We start from the raw sequence: 22,639 nt of genomic DNA, 5'->3' as shown, positions 1-22,639 counted from the left end.
CCTGATTCCTAGTCCCTGGATACATGCAAAGCCATCACTGTATATCTAGGGCACTGATAATGGGGGAAGAAGGTGGGGGAGGGGAGATTTCGCATTGATCCAGCATTCCACATTTGACAGCTTTCCAGGCAATAAATCTTGTCAATGCAGTTCTGTAAAAAAGACTTTCCCGGACAAGAGAAACAGTATTGCTACTTTAAAGAGCTTCCATCTGAAAGACCTGCAGGCAATCAAAGAGGTTGGGAAAGAACATAAGGCTCGCGGCTTGGTTGGGGTTTCTGTTGTCGTTGTTGAAGTTGTTGTTGGTTTGCAGGATGTGGTAATCTTCAGAGTTCAATATTATCTGGCCATTTGAAATCCACAGGCAGCACATAAGAAGGATCGCAAAATGGGCAGAGATGGTGCATTGATATCACACTGATCCATCAAGCAGCCCCCATTGCTTCAAGAGCTAGCACACTCTGTAAATATAGCTGCCATATGTGGGCACGTCACACCCTCCCTCTTGCTCTCCCTGCTCCATCCCTTCTCTGTAGGCAGGGAGAAGATTGGAAATGACATGTTTTCTGCTCTCCACATGCCTTCACAAGGACACAGTAGGGAGGCAGAACGAGCGGAGACATGGCACCAATGTCACAGAGGGAAGCAATATATTTGCATCCTGTCTTGTTATCAGCACTCTAGTGGCCAGGACACTCGTCTCTACACACACACACACACACACACACACACACACACACACACCAATCCTATTTGACTCTCAGATCATAAACATTGATGAGTATGGCGAGAACACAGATGTCTGTGATTAATGCCAGCCTCATTTCTGGCTAACTCTCCTTGACAAAGTGAAATGCTCATAATTACACCAGGCAATAGGGAGGAAAGCTGCCTCAACCCAGAGTTAAACCACTGGTCTAACTACTTAGCTGAGTGTAGTCTACACAGTCCAACAGCACTGCGGGGTTTCAGGCAGGAGATGCTCCCAGCCCTAGCTGGAGATGCTAGGATTGAACCTGGGACCTTGTGCGTGCAAAGCAAACGGCCACTGAGCTGTGGCCCTTCCCCATACTGAAAGGGCCCAAGTGTATCTTGGTGTCCCCATTGGGTTGTTCTTCCTCTAGGCTGGAGTGCCCATTGACAGTGGTGGTGAGTGGATTCTGCCTTACGACATTGGTGTCCTGAAGTTCAGCCATTTACTTTTTCCTATACAAATGGCAGTCATATGGGGGGAAATAAAGGGAGGTGCTCCAGAAACCAACCAAGGGTATGAGCCAAGAATGACGTCGCAGCACTTCTCACGCTTGGTTTCCTTTCCTGAGTAGCACTGAGGACACACTGCCAAGAGAGAACAGCACTCAAGTCCCACTGATATGCTCCTTAAGTGTTAAGAAACTCGCTGGCTCTAAAGGTTTCCTTGCTTTCTCTGGATTGCACAGATAGGGCAGCTTCCAGCATTGTTACTCTGTGAAAGGGCTTCTCTTCACAGGAGCAGAGTTGCACTCATGACCATTAACTATCCTTCCATAGGCAGAAACTCCTACCATTCATGGAGCGATGGTGCTGGATGCCCCCCATGGTTTTCTCAAACTTCAGTTGTGCCTATTTATTTTACAGGGATAAACAATCAAAAGAGGAGCTTCCAAAAGGAAGCTCTCCTTTGTGGAAAGGCAGCAGGAGGTAGCAGTAGTAATTCTGATGAAGTACAACAGATGTGATCTAACCAAAATAAAAAGGATTATAACTTGATTTCAAACTGAGCGTGCAATTGAGGTATATCTGCTCAGCTGCATGGGGTCCTAGTGAGGACAGCAAGTCAGATAACAAGGATTTATTTCATTACTTACCAGTATGTATTCACAGGCCTCCTCAACTACGGCAATGGCATCTCTTGCTTCTCCCTGAAGTGGCCAGGCCCTTGTCATCCTTTGAACACAGCCTATCCACCCTGAGCCTTCCTGATGAGGAGTCTCTGAGAAAGTCCCTGCTAGCTATGTCACCAGCTTCTTCCTTGCCCAATGCATATCCTCCTCATCCTCTTGAGGTCCGTTGTGTCTTATGCATAGCCATGGGTTGTCTCAAGGCACGGGTCATAGAATCATAGAAGTCACACACCTATGCCAGAGATGGAGAACCTGCTACCCTCCAGGTATGGCTGGACTACAACTCCCATCAGCCCTGACCAGAATGGCCAATGATCAGTGATGGTGAGAGCTGCAGACATCTGAAGGGTGTCTTATGCCTTGCCCTGCTCCCAGTGGTTCCAGCCACTTTCTATCCCTCATTCTCGCCAGTCTATAGGCCAAGAGAGTCCTACAGTCATGTCCCTCCCAGGCAATTCAGGTAGGCTGGCAACTGAGCCAAGAGAGTCCCATGCCATAGCGGGTCGCAGGGGATAAACCACACATAGAGCTTGAAACTCTTGCCAATGAAATCCTTGCAATATGGAAGTGCTGAGTTTTGGCTCCATTACGTTCTGTGTTTTACTTGCTAAGCAGCATGAGAAAGGAGACTTACAGAGAAACAGTGAGGCACCCTAGGACACTGCAATCAATCTCAACAAGGGGACAAAATTTAGAAAGAGGACCAGCTGGGTAATCTTCAAGACAGAGGTTTTAGGGCCACCCGGGGATTCTTTCCCTTTCATCACAATCCAAGAGAAGGATTAGTGCTTGCTGGGCTGGCAGAGGCACATTCAAAGCAGAGCTTTGAAGAAATCGGAGGCAGAAGGAGAGTGCACAGCACAAATGCTGTGTGGAAAACATGCTGATGCTGGCGAGTTTAAATAGCTTTCCTCGGTTCAAGAACTCAGCAGAACTCTCCCTGTAGAGTAACGTTACCCAAATAAATAAGAAGACTGTGAGGCAGGCCAGCCCATCTCACTCCAGCCTGCTGTCTTAGAAACTATGATGCTTTGGAGCCAAAGGAAGGACAGATGATGCAGGATCCAGATAGAAGCAGCTTGAGAAGTATAGGAAGCCTAATGTGGTCCGGAAGACAAAGAGAGTGGCGGGAGCCTAGATAGGGCTACCTCTGAATACTGTTTGAAAGCTGAAACCAGTACAACGTAGCAGCTGTCTCTTATCAGGAATGGCAGAAACATACACAAGTACAGAGTCCTGCTCAGAGGTGCTACAAGAGGTACAAGATGTTAATCTTATGTGCAAGAAAAGTGAGTGGGACCAAACATGCTAAATTCCACCATCTCCACTCCAAACCGTGTTGCTGTCCCCATCAACCCCCACAAATTGGAGGGTAAAGTATTGGCCCCAGCTTTGAAGGGTTCTAAATCATGAGGGGCACCTCCACACATTTATTTTATTTATTATTTATTTCATACAATTTATATGCCACTTGACTGAAAAACAAACCTCAAAGCATTATACAAAAACAGACCTCAGAGGTCATCCTCCAGTTCATGGAAGGTGTCAGAGATAATAATAATAATAATTTATTTATACCCCACCCACTCTGGGCAGCTTCAAACAAAATATTAAAATACAATAGACTGTCAAACATTAAAAGCTTCCCTAAACAGGGCTGTCTTCAGATGTCTTCTAAAAGTCTGGTAGTGGTTTTCTCTTTGACATCTGGTGGGAGGGCGTTCTACAGGGTGGGTGCCACTACTGAGAAGGCCCTCTGCCTGGTTCCCTGTAACTTGGCTTCTCACAGTGAGGGAACCGCCAGAAGGCCCTCGGAGCTGGATCTCAGTGTCCAGGTAGAACGATGGGGTGGAGATGCTCCTTCAGGTATACTGGACAGAGGCAATGCAGGGAATGGAGCTTAGTAACTCATCCCAATTCACCTTGCTCCCAAATAGACCTTTGCTGTTGATCTTTCTGAGCATGCTACAAGGTACTTGTGAGATACATATAAAGCCCCACTTTGGTTCATGTGGTCATGAGTCGTATCGGTTTTTACTCTACACTGGGGTGAGGAACAGGATTTAGACAGCTGGCCAGATTATTATCTCCCTCTCCCTTCCTGGATCAAGCATGACAGGTAGATGGAGCTGCCCACCTGCCAGTCACCTGATGTTCCACTTATGTCAGGTGACCCTTTCCCCCCACATGGGTCTTGCAGAGCACTTTGCAAAGTGCTGCACAAGGTGGCACTTTGTAAGGAGCTTCTCAAGGCAGGTCAGATCTTGAAAAGCTCTTTGCAAAGTGCTCTTTTGCAAAGCATTTTGCACGGGCCTTTGCAAACCACCTTTTGGCTGAGCAAGGTTTTTACCTGCCTCTCACCTAACATATGTGGTGTCAGGTGTCAGTAAGGTGGGCCTGGCTTGGCAGGAATGGCCTTGGGGGCAAAATACGCCTAGTTGACCAAATTAAGCCTGCAGTCTGGAGGTTCCCCATCCTTGTTCTATACCTCCTGCTTCTGTCACAGATTAAAACCAATGACTGTAATAGACTTCAGTGAAATAGACTTCACTGTAATAGAAACTGAGTAGATTGCCTATCTTCTTTTAAGCAAAAGCAGCAAGCTGAATATGAAAACACTCTTTTTTTATATAAAAAAGATATTAGCCTGTCACGTATCTGACTTTTTTTTCTGAACATTTCAAGTAGATCTTTTAAAAAGAAATCTTTAGATCTAGCAAAATTTTACAGGAAAGGATTGCAACCAAACAAGGAAAAAAACACCCTTTTTCCTTCTCTCAGCTTGTGTTTATTTGACAGCCCAACATTTAACAAAGGGACAAGCAAAATATATTGACAGAAATGCATGATGACCCCTGATGTAACAACACCAATTTTGACACTTACCTGGAACAGAAAAATGAGGCTATAAACACAGCAGAATTCTAAACATGCCCACTCAGAAGAAAGTCCCAACTGGGTTCAATTGGATTTCCTCTCAATTAACTGCCTATAGGATCGTGGTCTCAGACTACAATCCTGAGCACCCTTACTAGATAGAATCTCTCATTGAACTCATTGAGACTTCTGTGCAACTGTCATCACTTTTACTCAGAAATAAGTCTCAATAAGTTCTAAAGAAGTTCTTTCCTAATAAGTGTGCTTTGCATTGTGCCCTGAGGCTACAATCCACCAGGAAGGTTTCGTGAAAAAGTCTCATGTGTGAAATTTGAGCAGCTTCCATTCATTTCAGTGGGCTTGCCACAGGAGAACATTCCAGTGAATTTCTTCCTTTGACAATATTTTTCCTGGCCCAAATCCAGAGGAAGGAACTTATGCTCAGCCATGACCTGTTAATTTCAATGTGACTTTAGCAGCCCTAACTTTCTTTTGAATTGTGAATGAAATGCTTTACCATTCTTATCCCAGTATCCTTGCATTCCTCGGGATGATAAATGTTGGCCTGCTCAAGAAAGGCCATCAGTTGAGCAAATAATGGGTGGGTGAGGAATTGAATCAGGATATCCTGCATCTGAACCCAATACTGTGTTGACTATGCCATGGTGGCCATATTGGGTTGCATCCAATCAAGTCATGCTCAGAGTAGACTCATTGAAATTACTTGCCGTGACTAACCTAGGCCTTATCATTTCAGGGTGCGTGCTCTAACTTAACTGGATAAAACTTGCTAACCTAATGGCTCAAGGGAGACATTTCATGTATCTATGCATAGACACACTCAAGAGAGAGAGAGAGAAAACCTAAATATCAACATATTTAATTGAATTTTAACATCTAGAGTATAGATCTAATTATTTCAGCAGTTTTTAAAGATACGTCTGTAAATTGCCTTGGGGTATATATGTGGAAGGCAATTACAATATTATTATTAATAATAATAATACCCCCTGAGAAGGAAGAATTCTATCACAGATATTTCTAGTTAAATAAGTGAGTGATAAACAGAGTTGAGGCTTCCATAGTCATCAATAACACAAAGCTGTTACAGTTGTTGTTTTTTAAAGGCCTTTTATTTTGAAATTAAGAATTTCTTGTTATAGATGAAGGCATACACTCAAACTTTTGACAACATAATTCTATCCTGGTGTCTGTTTTATCAGTCATATGTATATATGTATATCCTGCCTTTTCTAGCTAAAATTAGAACCACCTGAGGCAGCTAATATCAACATAAGCACAAGACAGAATGGAAACAAACAAGCAGCAAAACTACAGAAAATCAAGAGCTGTAAGGGAAAGAGCCGAGAAAGGAATGCCAGCCAAGAGGGCAGCTTTTAGAATTGCAGCTGTAATCACTTTCAATCCTGCCTGGAAACATATATGTTGCTGTGCGTGTTCACATGAGCCTGTGCTAATGGCAATGTGGACAGTTAACTTGCAACCTTTGCTGAAACAAATTGCTCACCAGGAACTCTCCATGGTGCTGTGTCCACTGAGTTGTCTTGCTCCTTACAGAATTAGAACAGGGTGTTAAGGGAAAAAATACTATGAAAGTATTTCCATAACTGAATAATCTATCTGCCTCTGCTCGATTCCCAGCTTGGCTACTACCAATTGCACCTTCCCAGGAGTCCTGGACTTGAGGGTCTTCACCCATATGAATCTTCACACACTGTCTCATTTTATCCTCTCATACAGGGCAAGGCTGCCCATCATGCAGCCACGATTTTCCCAGGCCTTTACTGGAATACATCGGGCATGAAACTGAATCAGGAACAGGCTCTACTGAAGCTGTGGCTTTCAAACTATGGGAAAGTTTTGAAAGATGTTGCTCTTTTAAGGTCTAGTCCTCTGTACAAGTAAGCATCACCAACAGCAGTCTTTTTCAATGTTCTCTTTTAAGCAGCTCTCTAAAGTGCTTATCATTTTGTCTGGTGCAAAGGAAAGAAACAGGAAGGGGAGTAAATATGCAAGGATAAATAATGCAGCTATACAGATTACACAGGAAAGCAATCTTCACAAATATAAATAAATTGGTGAGAGTCAAGCAAAAGTTAGTTGCAATTAGTCAATGGACTAGGACTTAGGCATAGTTAATCTGAAGTGCGCTCCCACTGGTTCTGATGAACCTTAGCCACGTATAATTTTTGCCTAATGGAACTTTTGCTGATCTGCAGTCATTGGTGTGCACAACTCAGCAAGGCTTCCCTGTACACAGCTGTGTCCCAGTGTGCTCTCACATTTTTCTTACCCGTGGGGAACAGTAGCAACCTTATGCGCCTATGGGGTTCTGGATCAAAGGCGAGGTGTCCAACAGGACTCACAACTCCATGAATCACTTATGTTTTCACCCTCAACTATATAAAACAACACTTGTCAGTGATGCGCATCTAATCTTCAAGCCCAGTATTACTTTATTCAATATTGAGATTATTTTAAGCATCTTGCCCTATTTTCCCCCAAGTTTCTCACAGGTTTCCATGGGAATGAGAACAGCGTCGAGGCAACCTAAAGCAGAGCCACTAACCTCCAGAAAATTTCAACTGCGGCTGCTGGTGAGACATCGCAAGTGCCATAACTCAAATGCTACTTACAGATTTTAAGAGCCTTTGGGGTCCAATACAACTCCTGAAGCCTAGAGTGCTCTAAATGTGTCAAAGGAATGGAAGCTGAAAATGTATTCTAAGTGTCCACACATACTTCTGTTCAGACAGGCAACTGTATTGAAAGAATTCCTTCTTTCAGTGAAACCAGACATCTTGGCCTTTTCAGAGAAGTCCTTCCTCACACTTCTCTGCAACACATACAGAGTTCATGGTCCCTTACTTTCTACTGGATATCTAGAGGCAAGGCAAGCAGTCATAGGAACACAGGAAGCTGTCTTATACAGAGCCGTATCATTCATCCATCAATATTGTCTACAATGACTGGCAGTTCCTCTTCAGGGTTGCAAGCAGAAGACAGCCTGACCTGGAGCTTGAACCTGGGACCTGTTGTAAACAAATCAGACACTCCACCACTGAGCTGTGACCCTTCCCCAGTTTAATGTTAATGTTAATAATAATAATAATAATAATAATAATAATATAATAATAATAATAATAATAATAATAATAATAATAATAATAATAATTTATTATTTATACCCCATCCATCTGGCTGGGTTTTTCCAGCCCCTCTGGGCGGCTTCCAACAAAATATTAAAAATACAATCAAACATTAAAAACTTCCCTAAACAGAAAAACTGCATTCGTAGACCTCTATTGCCATTATAACAGATATGGAGAGGAGAAGCCAACAACTACAAAAAAAAAAAAAATGATGTTCAATTTTTTAAAAATTCATTTATTTATTAACTTTGTATACTGCCTTTCATCCAAAGATCCCAATTTAGATTATTTACATGAAAGTAAGCAGTTAAGAAAGTTTTAGGACTATCATATTTTAACTTTTCTCTGTTGGAATCTGCTATGTCTCACCAGCTTCACAACAGGTTCAGCCCTGAACTGCACTAGATCTCAGAGGAAGAAGAAGACTGAATTGCTAGCCCTAGTGCGAACTGGGTTCCTGGAGAGGCAAAAGATCAATGACCCTTGCACCTGGGGAGAGACCCAGTTCAATGAGGCCACAAGTCTGAGAAACTGCAACACCTTCACTAGTCTTATTTCCTCACCAACTTACCCACCAACTCACCCGAGGAGCAGAGGGGACAACAGAAGGAGCCAGTTGCTGCTGAAGATGGTGCAGCAGACCTGGAGGCTGCTTTGCTGGAAGATAGAGAGCAAAGAAAGCAAAGAGAGCTCTGCATGTTGAAAGCAAGTGTAGACGCTTTGCTGTTGCCCCACCTGGAGGGCGTTGAGTCGGCTCAGGCCGCCTGGCAGGTGCTGAGGAGTCTGTGTGAAAGACCTGTCTGGACTTTATTTAAGCACACTGAAGGAAAGCACTTGAGTTTTGCAGCTTTCTCTTACCGCTACTGATCTCTGCGTTTGCTCAGAGCATCGGAATGTGGCCCTTTGAAGTGCGGAGGCCTAGCCAGTAGCTGCGCAGCCGAAGCGGGCCGGACGCCAGGATTTATCTGAGCAATAAATCAATCACCTTAAGAAATACAACTTTTTGAGAATGAGAATCACCCTTTAAAAATTGTACAACAGGATCTCTATGAGCCAACATATATATCATTCTTAAAGAAAACCACAGACATATTTCAAGCTAAGATGAATTCCTTTGCAGATGAAATACCTTGGTTTCCCAGAATACACACCAGACACATTCAGGCTTTGGATACTGTACAGTAAATAAACAAAGAGTGCAGAGCATCGCTCGAGTATTTCACCGTCATACTGTGAAAAGGTGAAAGTGGGGAAGCAAGATCTTTTTTAAAGTGTGCTCCATAATAAAGGACAGCAGTAAGAAGTGGATTTGTCAAGGATCAGGTGCCTCATCCTATGAAATCAATTTTGATTAGATACAATGGCATTTGGACTCTACACAAAGATATAATACAAAATAAAAGCAAGAGCACCTCTTGACCTCACTAATGTAGGGGGGTTGTGAAGGCTGATTTAAGCACTTTCAACCTCTGCATTGCAAATGGTGAAGTACATCATTCCATGCTGGTACGTGGCCAACATTGCTGGGGACCAAGTCTACACGAGAGACAAAGTTCTTCACAACCAGCTTCCTGCCTAGGCTCTGTTTTCTGTTATGATCTACCCTAGCAAATACGGAACTCCTAATGTAGCACAATTAAAGAGCCATGTCAGGAAAAGACTGTGTTTGGGGGAAGAGTCTCACACAGTTTCAGCATGGCTGGGCCAGATTTGCCCACTGCTCCAGATATGAGAAGTGCTCCTCTCACACAGACAGCAGCTGCCCAGCCTGTATAATTCAATCACGCTTGTTCCTCAAGAAGGAGACACCATGCATAGAAAGAGCAGTGGGGCTCCACCTCTGGCCTGGCCACTGACATTGCACAGCTCCACAGCCTGGCCTAACATGTATGCTTCTCAATTTCTGCACAATTTGAAACTCAAATTGCTCGTAAGCTTTCCCTGTTCAACACAATATGTGGATATCAGAGGGAGGGTGTTGTTCAATATCAAGGCCAGCTGTGGGGCCCCACTATTTGTTTGACATGTAACCTACCCTCCTCCAGAGTCCTCTAGGGATTTTGAAGGCAGGGTGTGACCACCACAGCTGCGAATCCAGTGCCCATTTCGTCCCATGGAAGGGGCAGGTTGAAGAACTGTTGAGATGACAACTAGGCCACATTGCCCCTGCCCAGACACCATTTCTGGCTCCTCTCCTTATGGCAAGTAGACCAGCACCGGGACATCCCCTCAGCTTCTATTGACCTTTGATAAGGAAGGGCGGTTGCTCAGTGGTAGAACATCCATTTTGTGTTCATTAGGTCTCAGGTTCAATCCCTAGCATCTCCAAGAATGGCTGGGAATGCCGTGTCTGAAACCCTGAAGCGTCACTACAGGTCATTATAAACAATACTGAGTTAGATGAACCTGTGTTCTGACTCGATAGAAGGCAGCTTCCTGCATTCCTGTGTCTTTTGTCTGTACACTAACTCTACACACACACAGAGAGAGAGAGAGAGAGAGAGAGAGAGGGATTCTCATGCCTTCTAGTTAGCACTGCTATTTTATTTTTAACCCAATATGACATGGTCATAATGAGAGCACGGATTTCATAATATTGTCTCTCACCCACAAAAATATAAGGCATTAATTGACATTTTATTTAGGGATGTCCCCAAAATTTCTTAAGGGGTCTCCATAGCAACCATGCTGTGCCAGTAAACAGGAGCACACCAGAACAATGCGGTAATTGCTTCTGGATATATTAACAAGCAATGTCTTTATATATATATATATATATATATATATATATATGGAGGAGCAGGCAATGCTTAAAATACATCTCTATGAAATGGTAATATATTTAGAAGAGCATTGCATAACAATCCCACCCACCCACGAGGGGGGGTAACACATCATTGTTATCCATATTCTTGGCACTACGTCCTCATTTTAAAAGGTACATAAGAGCAGCTCTGCTGGATCAGGCCAGGGGATTTAATCCAGTCTCCTATTATCACACAACCAGATGCCTGTAAGAAGGCCACAAGCAGCCTTTATTCAGAGGCATACTGCTTCCTCTATCCAAGGTAGTTTTCTCTTTTTAAGTGCATACAATTTTCAAGAGAATGCATAGTACAATTGACGCTTGACTGAATTACTTTAAAACCTCACAGCTCTGGTATATACCTATATAATCACAATGGATTAGAGAATGAATTGAGGCTGAGATGGGAATTGAGAAAGTTCTGCACTTTCAAAAAAGATGGAAATTTTTGCTGTGCTAACAGCTCCAACGAAAACTTTCCATTCTGCTTTTGGGAAAATGGCATTTTAAACGCCGTGCAAACATGCAGAAGGACACGGCGAAGTTGCCTTGTTAACAGTGTTTGAAACTCAGATTTATAAGCTAGGCGCCAAATGGCTCCTTAGACTAAGGTTACAGTCGCCAAAACGGAATGTCTGGTTGCCATTTTGGGGGCCAGACAGCTTGAAAACTGTATTTTTTAATGTGACTTTTTGGTTCCTGAAATTTGTTCTGATTGTGTAGATAAAATATCACGAACAGAATTCTAGAGACTGTGCTGTCAATTTGTGGAAATAGGAAAGATCCAAAGATCCCCAGGCATGGACCTCCAGGTGGTGGAGATGTCTGCTGCCATCCTGGGACCTGGGCATCTTAATCTGGTCACAAGTGGCTGATAAAGGGTAAAGGTAAAGGGACCCCTGACCATTAGGTCCAGTCGTGACCGACTCTGGGCTTGCGGCACTCATCTCGCTTTATTGGCCAAGGGAGCCAGCATACAGCTTCCGGGTCATGTGGCCAGCATGACTAAGCCGCTTCTGGCAAACCAGAGCAGCACAAGGAAACGCCATTCACCTTTCCACCTATTTATCTACTTGCACTTTGACGTGCTTTCAAACTGCTAGGTTGGCAGAAGCAGGGACCGAGCAACGGGAGCTCACCCCGTCACGGGGATTCAAACCGCCGACCTTCTGATTGGTAAGTCCTTGCCTCTGTGGTTTAACCCACAGCGCCACCCACATCCTTCCAAGTGGCTGATAGCCAGGTGCAAAATGCACCTGGCAAATTTCAAACACTGCACTTTGAAATTTCAAACGCTGCACCACAAAAACTGGTTGTCAGGGAGGATTCGGAGGAGCAATAGACAGAAGAGGCAGAACAGGAGCTCAGGGATGCTGAAGAGCCCTGCAACCACCCAGAGGCTCAGGGAAGGAAGTTTGGACTCAGGAAGGCAGGGGGCTTTCAAATCAGCACAGACAAGGGGGGAAATGAAATGTAAGGATCAAAGACGTTTGGCGTGGGAATCGTAGGAAGCCACTCCCCGAATCTGACTCAACGGGTTCAGATGCGTAATTCTAGACTGTAGTTGTTTCTTGTATATATGTAATAAAGTCTGTCAATACCACGCTGACTGTGCTCTACTGCGAAGGGGAAACACCACCTTTACATTGGTGGTGTACACAACTCGGGTGCTATTGGAATGCAGTGGTTTGTCATCTGGAGTCTCCAGACTGAGTGAATGAAGGACTGCTATTCCAAAGATAACACAACAGAAACTGAGATTCTCTGTGGCTGAATAAAGCTTTAAGCCACTAGCGGGGGACTTCGGGACCAGTGGCCAAATGTAGCCCTTCAGACCCCATTGGGACTCTCTCCAGGCTACACATCCCCATTGAGTGCTTTTGCCTGTCTGGAATGTACTGTGATCAGGGTGGATTCAATTTAAATCAAATAAATTGAAATTAAATCAATATAAATCATGATTTAAATCACTAGTCAGTAAGACTTGATTTAAATCATTTTTTTTACAGAAAGACTCATTCTTGCTGGTACCATCTTAATATTTACAACCCGAGGAAGGTTTCATTTTTGGAAAAATAAATTTTCAGAGTAGTTTTCACAGTGATATCAAAAATTACTGATTTAGTTCTACAATTAGATGTAAAAAGACAGATAATTATGAAATTATTGTGAGGTTTAATAAGTTAACTGTTTATATTTGGACAACGTTTCTGCTGTACTTTATTGGAAGGAGAAAAATAATCATTTCCTTAATAACAATTTAAACAATTTATTTACCGGTAACTAAAACAATAACATTATAGCATATGTATCCATGTTGGTTAACTGATGTGGTTAAACAATTTTTTTTTTTTTTTTAAAAAGCACCTTAGACTGAGTTTTAGCACACATGAAAAACTTAAAACAAATCTTTATTTCCTGATGAATAGCCTTTGGACTATAATGTAACTTAAGTAGAAAAATATCTTTAGAAAGATTTCTCCTCCAAAAGCATATTATTTTAAAAATCCAATTTAAATCAAAAAAATCATATTTAAATTTTCAAAATCTGATTTTTTAAAAAAAAAAAAAACATTAATTTTTATCCACCCTAACTGTGATTATGTTTTTTGCTTGTCTGGATAAAAGATAGAGTGGGTGTGTAGGAACCTCTCTGGTGCGGGTGAAACGTAGTCTTCCCACACATACACACCTTTTTTTGCCTATGGTTACACCCATCATTGGTACGTGGCCCCTGGAAGATGGTTCATAAAGGAATGTGGCTCTCAAAATGAAAAAAATATTGAAGAGAGAGAGAAATATGGAGAGCCTCTGGTTCTCTATTAGGGTGTTATTGGCTTCAGTTATTTTACTCGCTCCGCTATCTGTTGTTATGTCTTAAAAGCACGTGGCGTCGTCAGGTAACAGTTGCACTTTCACTAATATTAGTCGCTGCTGAATTGTTGCTGTGATCTATCTATCTATATGCTTATCTATTTAGAGCTTGTTACCTGCCCTGAGATAGAAGACATTTTAATAAGCACATTATAAAGGAAAACACTTACCTGTGTATGGCAAAAAGCAATACTAGAGAAAACAAAAATAGAAAATGTATTCCTGCCCATGGAGCCCACTTTTACAACATGGTTACGGCTTGGTTAACTTGAGGCAGGAGGAGTAAAAATGTGTGGTTTAAGTAAAAGATGTGGTTTAATGGGTGCTTCGCTTAAGCTGCTTTAAGCCTTTTGTCTTAGCTAGAGTTACATAAGTTGTGGGAGGCAGTTCTAAGCCTTGTGGATTCTATTTCAAAATATTTCATATTTTGATGCAGATTTCCTTGTCCTCCTGTTACAGGTGTCATGACTCCAGTAGTGATCAAGAGTCTGAATCAGAGGCTAGAGAGCCTCCAGCTATGGAGCCAGACCTAGTTCAGGGCTTCGATCTTCCTCTTAGAGATGAGATGATCACAGAGCCTGGGAGATCCAGTGCCTCACCAGCCCAGTGGCACCTGGCACGCAGCAGGCCAGAGGCTATGGAACAGATGGGAGTGCCTGCCTACCTTCAGCCAGAGGGTTGACCCTTGAAGACTCAAAAGCAGAGTGGTCCAGCTCTTCATACTAAGTGGGTCACAAGAGTATTTCAACAGAGAATCCATGGGCCGCACTCCAAATTAAATTTCCCTATCCTAAATTAAACTGTTTACCATATATTTAATATTATTTGACACACACAATCTGTTTCATTAAATATATATAATTAAATGCATAATTTATTTATTTATTTATTTATTTATTTATTTATTTATTTATTTAGCACATTCAGTACGCAAACAGGCGTATGCACTTTCATTAACAACGTAGAATAAGAAAGGATTTACTTACACGGTTTCAAAATTCCAAAAGGATATTATAGACGATAATTCCAAACTATTAAAGAAGGCATATAATATACTGATGGAATGGGAAACCAAAAATGAGGAAGTCAAATCAGTAATGATTAAGTGGGCACAGGATGTAGGTCACAACATACAATTTGAGGACTGGATAAGACTTTGGAAAGTGGATTTGAAATTTACCGATTGTATATTGTTGAAGGAAAATTACATGAAAATGATATACAGATGGTATATCACACCAGTAAAATTGGCAAAAATGTATAAAACAGAACTGTTGGAGGTATAAAGAAGGGGAAGGTACATTTTATCATATGTGGTGGGATTGCAAGATTATTAAAAAAAACCTTTGTGGGAGTGAACTGTTTGCTTGGAGCTGTCTGTGGTCCTGAAACATCTGCTCTGCCTTGCCCCTAGGGAACTGGCATCTGACCAGAGCATAGCACTAAGCATCACTATGCTAGCCTAGGGATATCCAGCATGGTGCCTCCAGATGTTTTGAACCATAACCTCCCCTACTCCTGACCATTAGCCGGCTGGGGCCAATGAGGGTCAGAGTCTGCCACATCTGCAGAGCACCACAGTCAGTGACTAAACCTGAGCTAATCTCTCCTTTCTGACCAACTGAACTGGGGAGTTTCTCCAGTGTATATCGTGAACCAATTCAAAAACATGCTGCATGACTCACATAACATGAAGGGTTATGTCCTTAAAACTTGTCCTTAAATTTTGCCTGATTGCTCAGCCAAAGTGAATGCAGGTTTCTTAAGAAGACCTGGGAATTATATCACTCCTCACTATTTTTTCTTGACTTCCTTCATATAGTGACAACCTCACATCGCATCAGAATTTGATGCTTCAAGTGTAGCTGTAATATAAGAAACTATCAGTAACAGTGAGGAAAATGTTTGATCCGCTTGCGGAGGTGCTCTGGTAAGCAGTGTGCCAAGGGCACAGACCCTCTCTCCAAAGCTTTCAAATGTCCTGCCATTTTGAGAAAGTTAAAAAGAAAAGAAAAAAGCAGTTGTCTCTTCAGCACAGCAAGGGACATTTACGCTTTCAGACATATTCTGCAAACACCAGTGCAAATAAAACAGGACCCTACCCAAGGTTTTTTCACATACAAAAGGAGGGAACAGATTGTGGGGTCCACAAATGTTGGCTTGGCTTATTAGTCAGCTGTTGTTTGTGGCCTCTGAGATGAAACAATTTAACTTGAGATTGTGAAGGGTGGGGTGTGTGTTTGATGCTATTCTATTCTGTTCTAATTCTATAGCTTCCAGATGACCTGTTTATTGATCACTCCTTCTGATTTGTTTGCAGGGAGGCTAGATGCTAAGCAGCTGTGATCTCATACTTCCCAGTGCATTTTCCAGTCACTTTCCTTATCATAAGAAGTCTGGTTTTGGGGGGAGGAGTGGGTTTGTTGCACAAGACCTCCCCATCAACTACAATTCCACAATGTGAATTTCCTGGTATGTGATGCAAGTGCCTATACAGCACACCATCTTGAATAACAACTGGACTGACCATCAGAACTGTCTCTGATAAGACTCCAGACTCGCCGCTTTGCAAGAGGGATTCAATCACACACCACAAATTTAGGTTTGTGCAATTAAAGAGGATTTATGCACTCTGGCACAACAAACTTGATTTTTTAAAAAACAACACAGATTTCTGGCAGTAAGGAAAGTGATGGGCAAACAAATGCAGTCAGGAGGAATAGCGATGGACAGGAAATCATGTCACCTCCACACAAACAAGTCCGAGTTAATGCTCAGTTAACAGTGGACAGCATATAATCTCCACACAAGCTTTCCGCAAAGAAACTGGGATAAAGAAACAGGACATCTGGAAGCAACGCAGGCCAACTAAGCTACAATGCTGATGCTCGCACAATTCAGTTAGGCCTAACAGCATGAGCACAGCAATGTGGTCGTCACAAATGCATGCAGGAGCACAGTTCCTATTCCCTAAGAGCTAAAACAAAATAGATTTCTGCTTTCACCATCAGGAGCCATCATCTGACAATGTAGGCACCACATTGCAGAGCTCGTAAAAGCAAAAGCAAACTAGGTTGTTGTTTAGTGCATTTCTGTCCTGGTCTATCAACAGTACTGTCTCTCAGAACTATTGTGATGATAAAGGAATCTTCCTTTTCAGTCCTCAAATTGGGCAGGGGGGGGGCCTATGCCATCCCCACCACCAGCATCTCCTTGTTGTATGCCTTTCCCGAATGTCATGTGTTTAGCATGATGATTGGCACAGAGATTCTAACTGCACTCGGCTAAACAAGGCTAGAATCCTCCTTTCAGTCAGGAACCCTCATTGTGCAGGATTCTAACCACATTCAGCTGAACATGGTGCATGAGCAGACAAAGGAAGCAGGTCTTGCATGCACACCCCTCCACACTTTAAACCCACATGCATTGTTTTGAACACCTGAAGAGGGCTGTAAGTTATGCCATATTATATATCTAGCCCAGCCATCCCTAACCTGGTCTCTCCACAAGACGTTTTGGGCATTTGCTCCAGCCAGCACAGCCACATACTGAGGGAAGTTGAAGTCCAAAATATCTGTAGTGCACCAGGTTGAGTAAGGCTGTTATTGCCAAAGAAGGCTTGCAATAGTTGCCTTGCTCCATCCCCAAAAGAATCTGGGGACTTGTTCAGGTGCTAATTCTCTCCCCCAGGATTGTTCCTCTAGCAAGAGCAGAAGTGAGTCACAGACCAACAAGGTGCATTTTACCTCGCCAGGTCAAGAAGAGCCCAACTTCAAATTAGCATGGGATCTCTCAGTTCACGAGTTACACTCAGTCTACCCATTAAGAGTAGCAGAAGAAGGAAGTTCTCAGTTCCATGGCTCGCTCAGGATATGGGATAAACATGGGAGCCAATTAACATCTAAATTTATAGGTGTTCTGCTTTTTTTTTTCTTACAAAATAACGGAAATTATCTTAGCATGCATTTTCAAGATCACTGTATACAGGGTTCTTCTCACTTATTAAACTTATGAAGAATTAATGGGGGTTTTTTATATTTATTTTTGAAAATCAGGAAAATGAGTTAAAACATTCCACACAAACACACACACACACACACACACACACACACACACACAGGTTTTGCAACTATTTTAGGGGTGGGGGTGGGGAATACAGCTCAGTGTTTGCATGCAGAAGATCCCAGAGTTGATTTTCAGCATTTCCAAGTCATCTGTCTGTGAGTGACTGGAGATCAGCATAAACACTGGGCTAGATGTACCAATGGTCAGGATAAGCAGGCTCTAATATGAAAAATGGTAATTTGAATCCAGCTCAGTGACAGGACAAGAAAATGAAAGGGAAAGCTCTTGACGGGCATAAAAGTTTTGTTTAGAGATTCCTAGGTATTAAAGTTGTTCAAAGATAATTTATAAATGAATTTACCAAACTAAAATAAAAGTGCAAATTGTGTAGCTTATTTCTAACACATTTATGACATGATGTTTTATTCAGGCACAGAATTTTACCAAGTATTCTATAAAGAAGGGTCTTTTAAATGAAGTGACCAGCAGATGTGAGACACTGGGCTGTTTTGCAACACTTCTCCGATCAAACACAGTAAACACATCTAACTCCAAAAGCTATCTTGCAGGAAAAATTGCTACCACTCTAATACAGTGGTACAGTGGTCCCTCAGTTTAAGAACAACCCTGTTTACGAACTATTCAGTTTACAAACTCCACAAAACCAGAAATAGTATCCCGGTTTGCAAACTTTACCTTGGTCTAAGAACGGAAGCCGAACAGTGGAAGGGCACCGGCGGCGGGAGGCCTCGTTAGGGAAAGTGCGCCTTGGTTTAAGAACAGACTTCCAGAACAGATTAAGTTTGTAAACCGAGGTACTTCTGTATTAAAAATGATACAGGTGGTAGCCGTGTTAGTCTGATGCAGTCGATTTTATATATGTTTATAGTCCAGTAGCACCTTAGAGACCAACTAAGTTTGTTCTTGGGAGAAGCTTTCGTGTGCATGGTATCTGAAGAACTGTGCATGCACACGAAAGCTTATACCAAGAACAAACTTAGATGGTCTATAAGGTGCTACTGGACAATTTTTTTTATTTTTTTATATAATAAAAATTATAGATGGCTAGGTCTTAGTGCTTATTCAGAGCATTCAGAAACTAATGGGTTGTGTAGAGGTTCATTTTCTTTTGAACTTTATATTTCCTTTTGCACTCTAAACCTTTAGTGAGTTGGGTCCTGTAGGGCACCTGTGATTCACGACAGTTTCTTTCTCAGCACTCTTTATCACAGAAGCCAATGAACACTGCTAAAATATTAATAATGCATAGAAGGAATAATACCATTTACCAGTGCATCCTGCTAATTCTGTATGGTAGTACCAGTTTAATGTAAGCAAATCCTGAGAGGACCTGTAGCATGCACAAGCCAATTCTGTGCATGTTCCTCTAGGAATTGAGAAGGGTTTACTCCTGAGTTAATGTACACAGGCTTGCTGCAGCCTCCTTTTCCATTACTCAGCCCACCCTGCAAAGCCATTCACAGATTGTCGAGTGCACACAAGGAAGGAGAACAGCAAACAATAAACTATCACCACTTTTCACAACCTCTGAGTTGTGGCAGGATCTAGGTTTTACCCCTCCTTCAGAGGTGGTGGGGCAGGAAAGGGGAGCATGCAGTCTATATATCCTAATCTCCATTATCAAAAGTGATCTATAGAGCCTAATCCCCATTACCATATTTTCACAGCTCTCCTTGTTCCATAATCCCCTGCCATTAACACGTGCAAATGTCTAATCCATGGTTTTATCAAATTAAAAGAAAAGGACATAGAATTATAATATATATAGGAGACTTTATTATATAATACAAAGCCTTCTATATCTATACAATGGTGATATTTGCATACTACCAGCTCCAGATTCTGCATCTGATACGGATGTGCGACTTATTATAATTTTTTTAAAAAAGTTATGAATTGTATACGTTTGCGCTTAGAAGTAAACTTACAGGATGGCAAAGGCATAAACCACAGACACAGAACTGTGCGGACACCATGTGCCCCTTTCAGAGGCAGAAAACAAACCCCAATCTTCATTCACTCTTCCCTTTCTTACAGAAACTGCCTCTTTGCCCGACCATGCGCCCGCAATTGGCTACATCATTTCCGGGCAGTCTTGTCGGAGGCATCTCAAGCCCATCGATTCCCCCTCCCCCGCCGTCCACAAAGCACTTCTGAGTTTCCTGCCATTTCACTTTTCCCCCCTATGTGCCGCCTTAGAGGGTCCCACGACGACCCTTTCCGGAGCGGAGTTCCGGAGCCGGACTCTTCCCTCGACATACATACACAGTCCACACACGCCCTGCGCGCGTAAAGGAAAGATGGGCAGTGTTTGAAAAGCAGAAAGGGAGAAGAAAAGACTCCCTTCGCGCTGGATCGCGGCTGCTCTTACTCACCATCCTCCTTCTCGTCGAAGACGGGTCTCTTGGAAGACGAGGAGGAAATGCTGGCTCCCATCCTCTTCTTCCACTTGCTCCAGTGAAACATTGGCGAAGGAGGCGCCAGGGCATTCCCTACCAAAGTCCCGGGAAGCTGGGCGAGCCGGGCGCGGCGGCGGCGGCGGCGAGACGGCACGGGAGAGCACCTTCAAGATGGATCTGGGGTGTGTGAGAGGAGAGAGGGCGCGCGTGTGTTTGTGCGCCTGTGTGCAACGTGTCTGAGGGGCTCTTCTTCTCTCTCTCTCTCTCTCCGTCTCCAGTCTCTCGCTTTTGTCTGCGCGGCGCGCACCCCCAGGGCCCTGGGGAAGGGAGAAGAGAAGAGGAGCCAAGCTTGGCTCCCTTTGGGCGCCTTCTTCCCGATTTGGAGAGAAGGGGGTCCCTCCTACTCCCCGTCAGCCTCTGGGGAACGGAGAGAGACCGGAGCGCCTCTTCAGCTTCAGTCTCTCTCTCTCTCTCTCTCTCTCTCTCTCTCTCTCTCTCAACACACGATCGAAATCGCCCTGGTTTTGTTCAAGCAACACGCCTCTCTCCCCCTCCCCCTGCCTCACCAGAGCTCTGGGCTTTCCCCGCGCAAAGACGCTGCTGGAGATAAGGCGCGCCCCCGGAGCGGTCGGGGTTTTGTGTTCCGCGGCGCGGGTGCGCGTTTACAACGGCGAGACTCGGGAGCCGCTTGCCCTCAACTCCAGGGAACGCGAGACTCGCCACTTCCCGGCTAGGTGGCGCTCGAGTCGTGCCAACGTGGGGATTACCTTTCACCTTCTGAGATCATCCGAACGCAGCTCGCTGGAGGAGGTGGCAGTTTGGAGATGGTGGAGGGTGAGGGGGGCATTAGGCTACGCTAGTTGCCCATGCCCGCCTCCAGATTGCCCTGCCTTGTTCGCATCAAAGCAAAAATAAATGCCAGCAGAGTAAAAATTGTATCCAAACAGGATGAGGAGGGGGAGTTTATTATTATGCAAAGGGGAGGGGACATTTCTGTTGTGTTCCCGCCCCCCTTTTTGTTGTTTAAAGGCTTTGGCTGTTGTTGTTAAACTAAGATCTCTTTGAGAGTGTTTTCTTTTCTTGGTCTGCAATAACCTGGAGAAAAGGGGAAAGGGGTTTGATTATGGAGTGTTCACAGAGAAAGAATGCCATTAAATGACCACCAGAATACGCCCAAGTTTCCTCAAGGGCCATTGGAGTGGCTTAAATGGAGGGTGACTGGTCACTTCCCGATTGAAATTGCTCTTCCAAGTGGCCTGTGCAAAATGGACTGGGATGGAGAGGAATGGCGCCAGAACCTGACATCCTTGGGCAGTTGTTGGGGCCACAGTGTCTAGGCAGGGCCCATTGTTGATGCCTGCCCTGTGACCTTTTAAAAACATTTCCCATACTTTGAGCACCACTTGGTGATTGGAGTCAACTGCCAATTTAATTTAACACCAGGTGCCGGACATGATCAGTGTGGTGTAGTGGTTAAGAGCGGTGGACTCGTAATCTGGTGAATCGGGTTTGCGTCTCCGCTCCTCCACATGCAGCTGCTGGGTGACCTTGGGCCAGTCACACTTCTCTGAAGTCTCTCAGCTCCACTCACCTCACAGAGTGTTTGTTGTGGGGGAGGAAGGGAAAGGAGATTGTTAGCTGCTTTGAGACTCCTTCGGTAGTGATAAAGCGGGATATCAAATCCAAACTCTTCTTCTCTTCTCAACATGAGGCATGGTAGGAAATTAAAATGTCAGGCAACCTCAGTCATCTGAAATGGCTCAGAGAACTGCTGCTATATTGCTGATTGTTGAATATTGTTTTATTTAATTTGCATGTGCTGTAGAATAAAGTGAGTGGCAGATGGGTCTTGTCAACCTGGGAAGGTAAGTCGAAGTCCACCTAGGAGAAGGAAAACTCTGATCCTAAACCTCCACTGCCAGATATCTTTGGGAGAAGAAAAGTCTACAGAGTAAACCCTACACAAATCCAGAGTGGAGTCCCTAAGACAGTTGAATGGTACCCAGTATGCCTCCTTCTGGCAACACGTGCAGCCAAGCTGGTACAAAACATATTGCTCTGCTTTCCTTTGGACCACATCAGCGAGGCTGAGAGGAGGTCTTATCGTCTGGACAGCCCAGGTCTTCTATACACATAGCCCAGGCTTCTGTGGGGGGCAGGTAACTGCAGTGCTGCTAATGCAATGGTTTAACCTCCCCCCCGGAGGTGCACTCGATTGACTCTCGAGACAGATGCCAACAACAATACCACTTAATATATTAAATATATATCTAATATTTTGTGGTCTGCCCAACATCTCTACAATTCATTCGGATAAAAATCCAATTAAATAAATAAACTTTGGCTAAAGTTCATAACTTATTTTCAATACATGTAAACCCATAGACAGCTTTTCAGCATGTCATTATTACTAGTGATTGATCCACAACTCACACACTTCTGGGATTTGGAGAAAGGGCCTGCAGGAGAGTTTGAGCTGAACAAACATCTCTTAAACATGCCACTCCTCTCCACAACCATCCACCATTCCACCCAGTAATA

General features: G+C 43.5%; 1 protein-coding gene and 1 long non-coding RNA gene across 2 annotated transcripts in view; one reads left to right on the top strand and one right to left on the bottom strand.

The window, feature by feature from the left end:
• Positions 1–21,023, bottom strand: part of STK32C (serine/threonine kinase 32C) — a 174,970-nt gene extending 153,947 nt beyond the window's left edge. The window contains exon 1 of the mRNA XM_079978467.1: positions 20,075–21,023. Within this exon, the coding sequence (XP_079834593.1) occupies positions 20,075–20,165 (91 nt within the window). The 5' untranslated portion in view covers positions 20,166–21,023. The remainder of the gene's footprint in view (positions 1–20,074) is intronic.
• The window catches only part of LOC307217358, a 222,483-nt gene that overhangs the window by 78,910 nt on the left and 120,934 nt on the right, over positions 1–22,639 (top strand). The window lies entirely within an intron of this gene.

This window comes from Podarcis cretensis (assembly GCF_951804945.1).
Source record: "Podarcis cretensis genome assembly, chromosome: 5".
NCBI classification, from domain to species: domain Eukaryota; kingdom Metazoa; phylum Chordata; class Lepidosauria; order Squamata; family Lacertidae; genus Podarcis; species Podarcis cretensis.
This window is presented reverse-complemented; position numbering and strand designations above follow the sequence as displayed.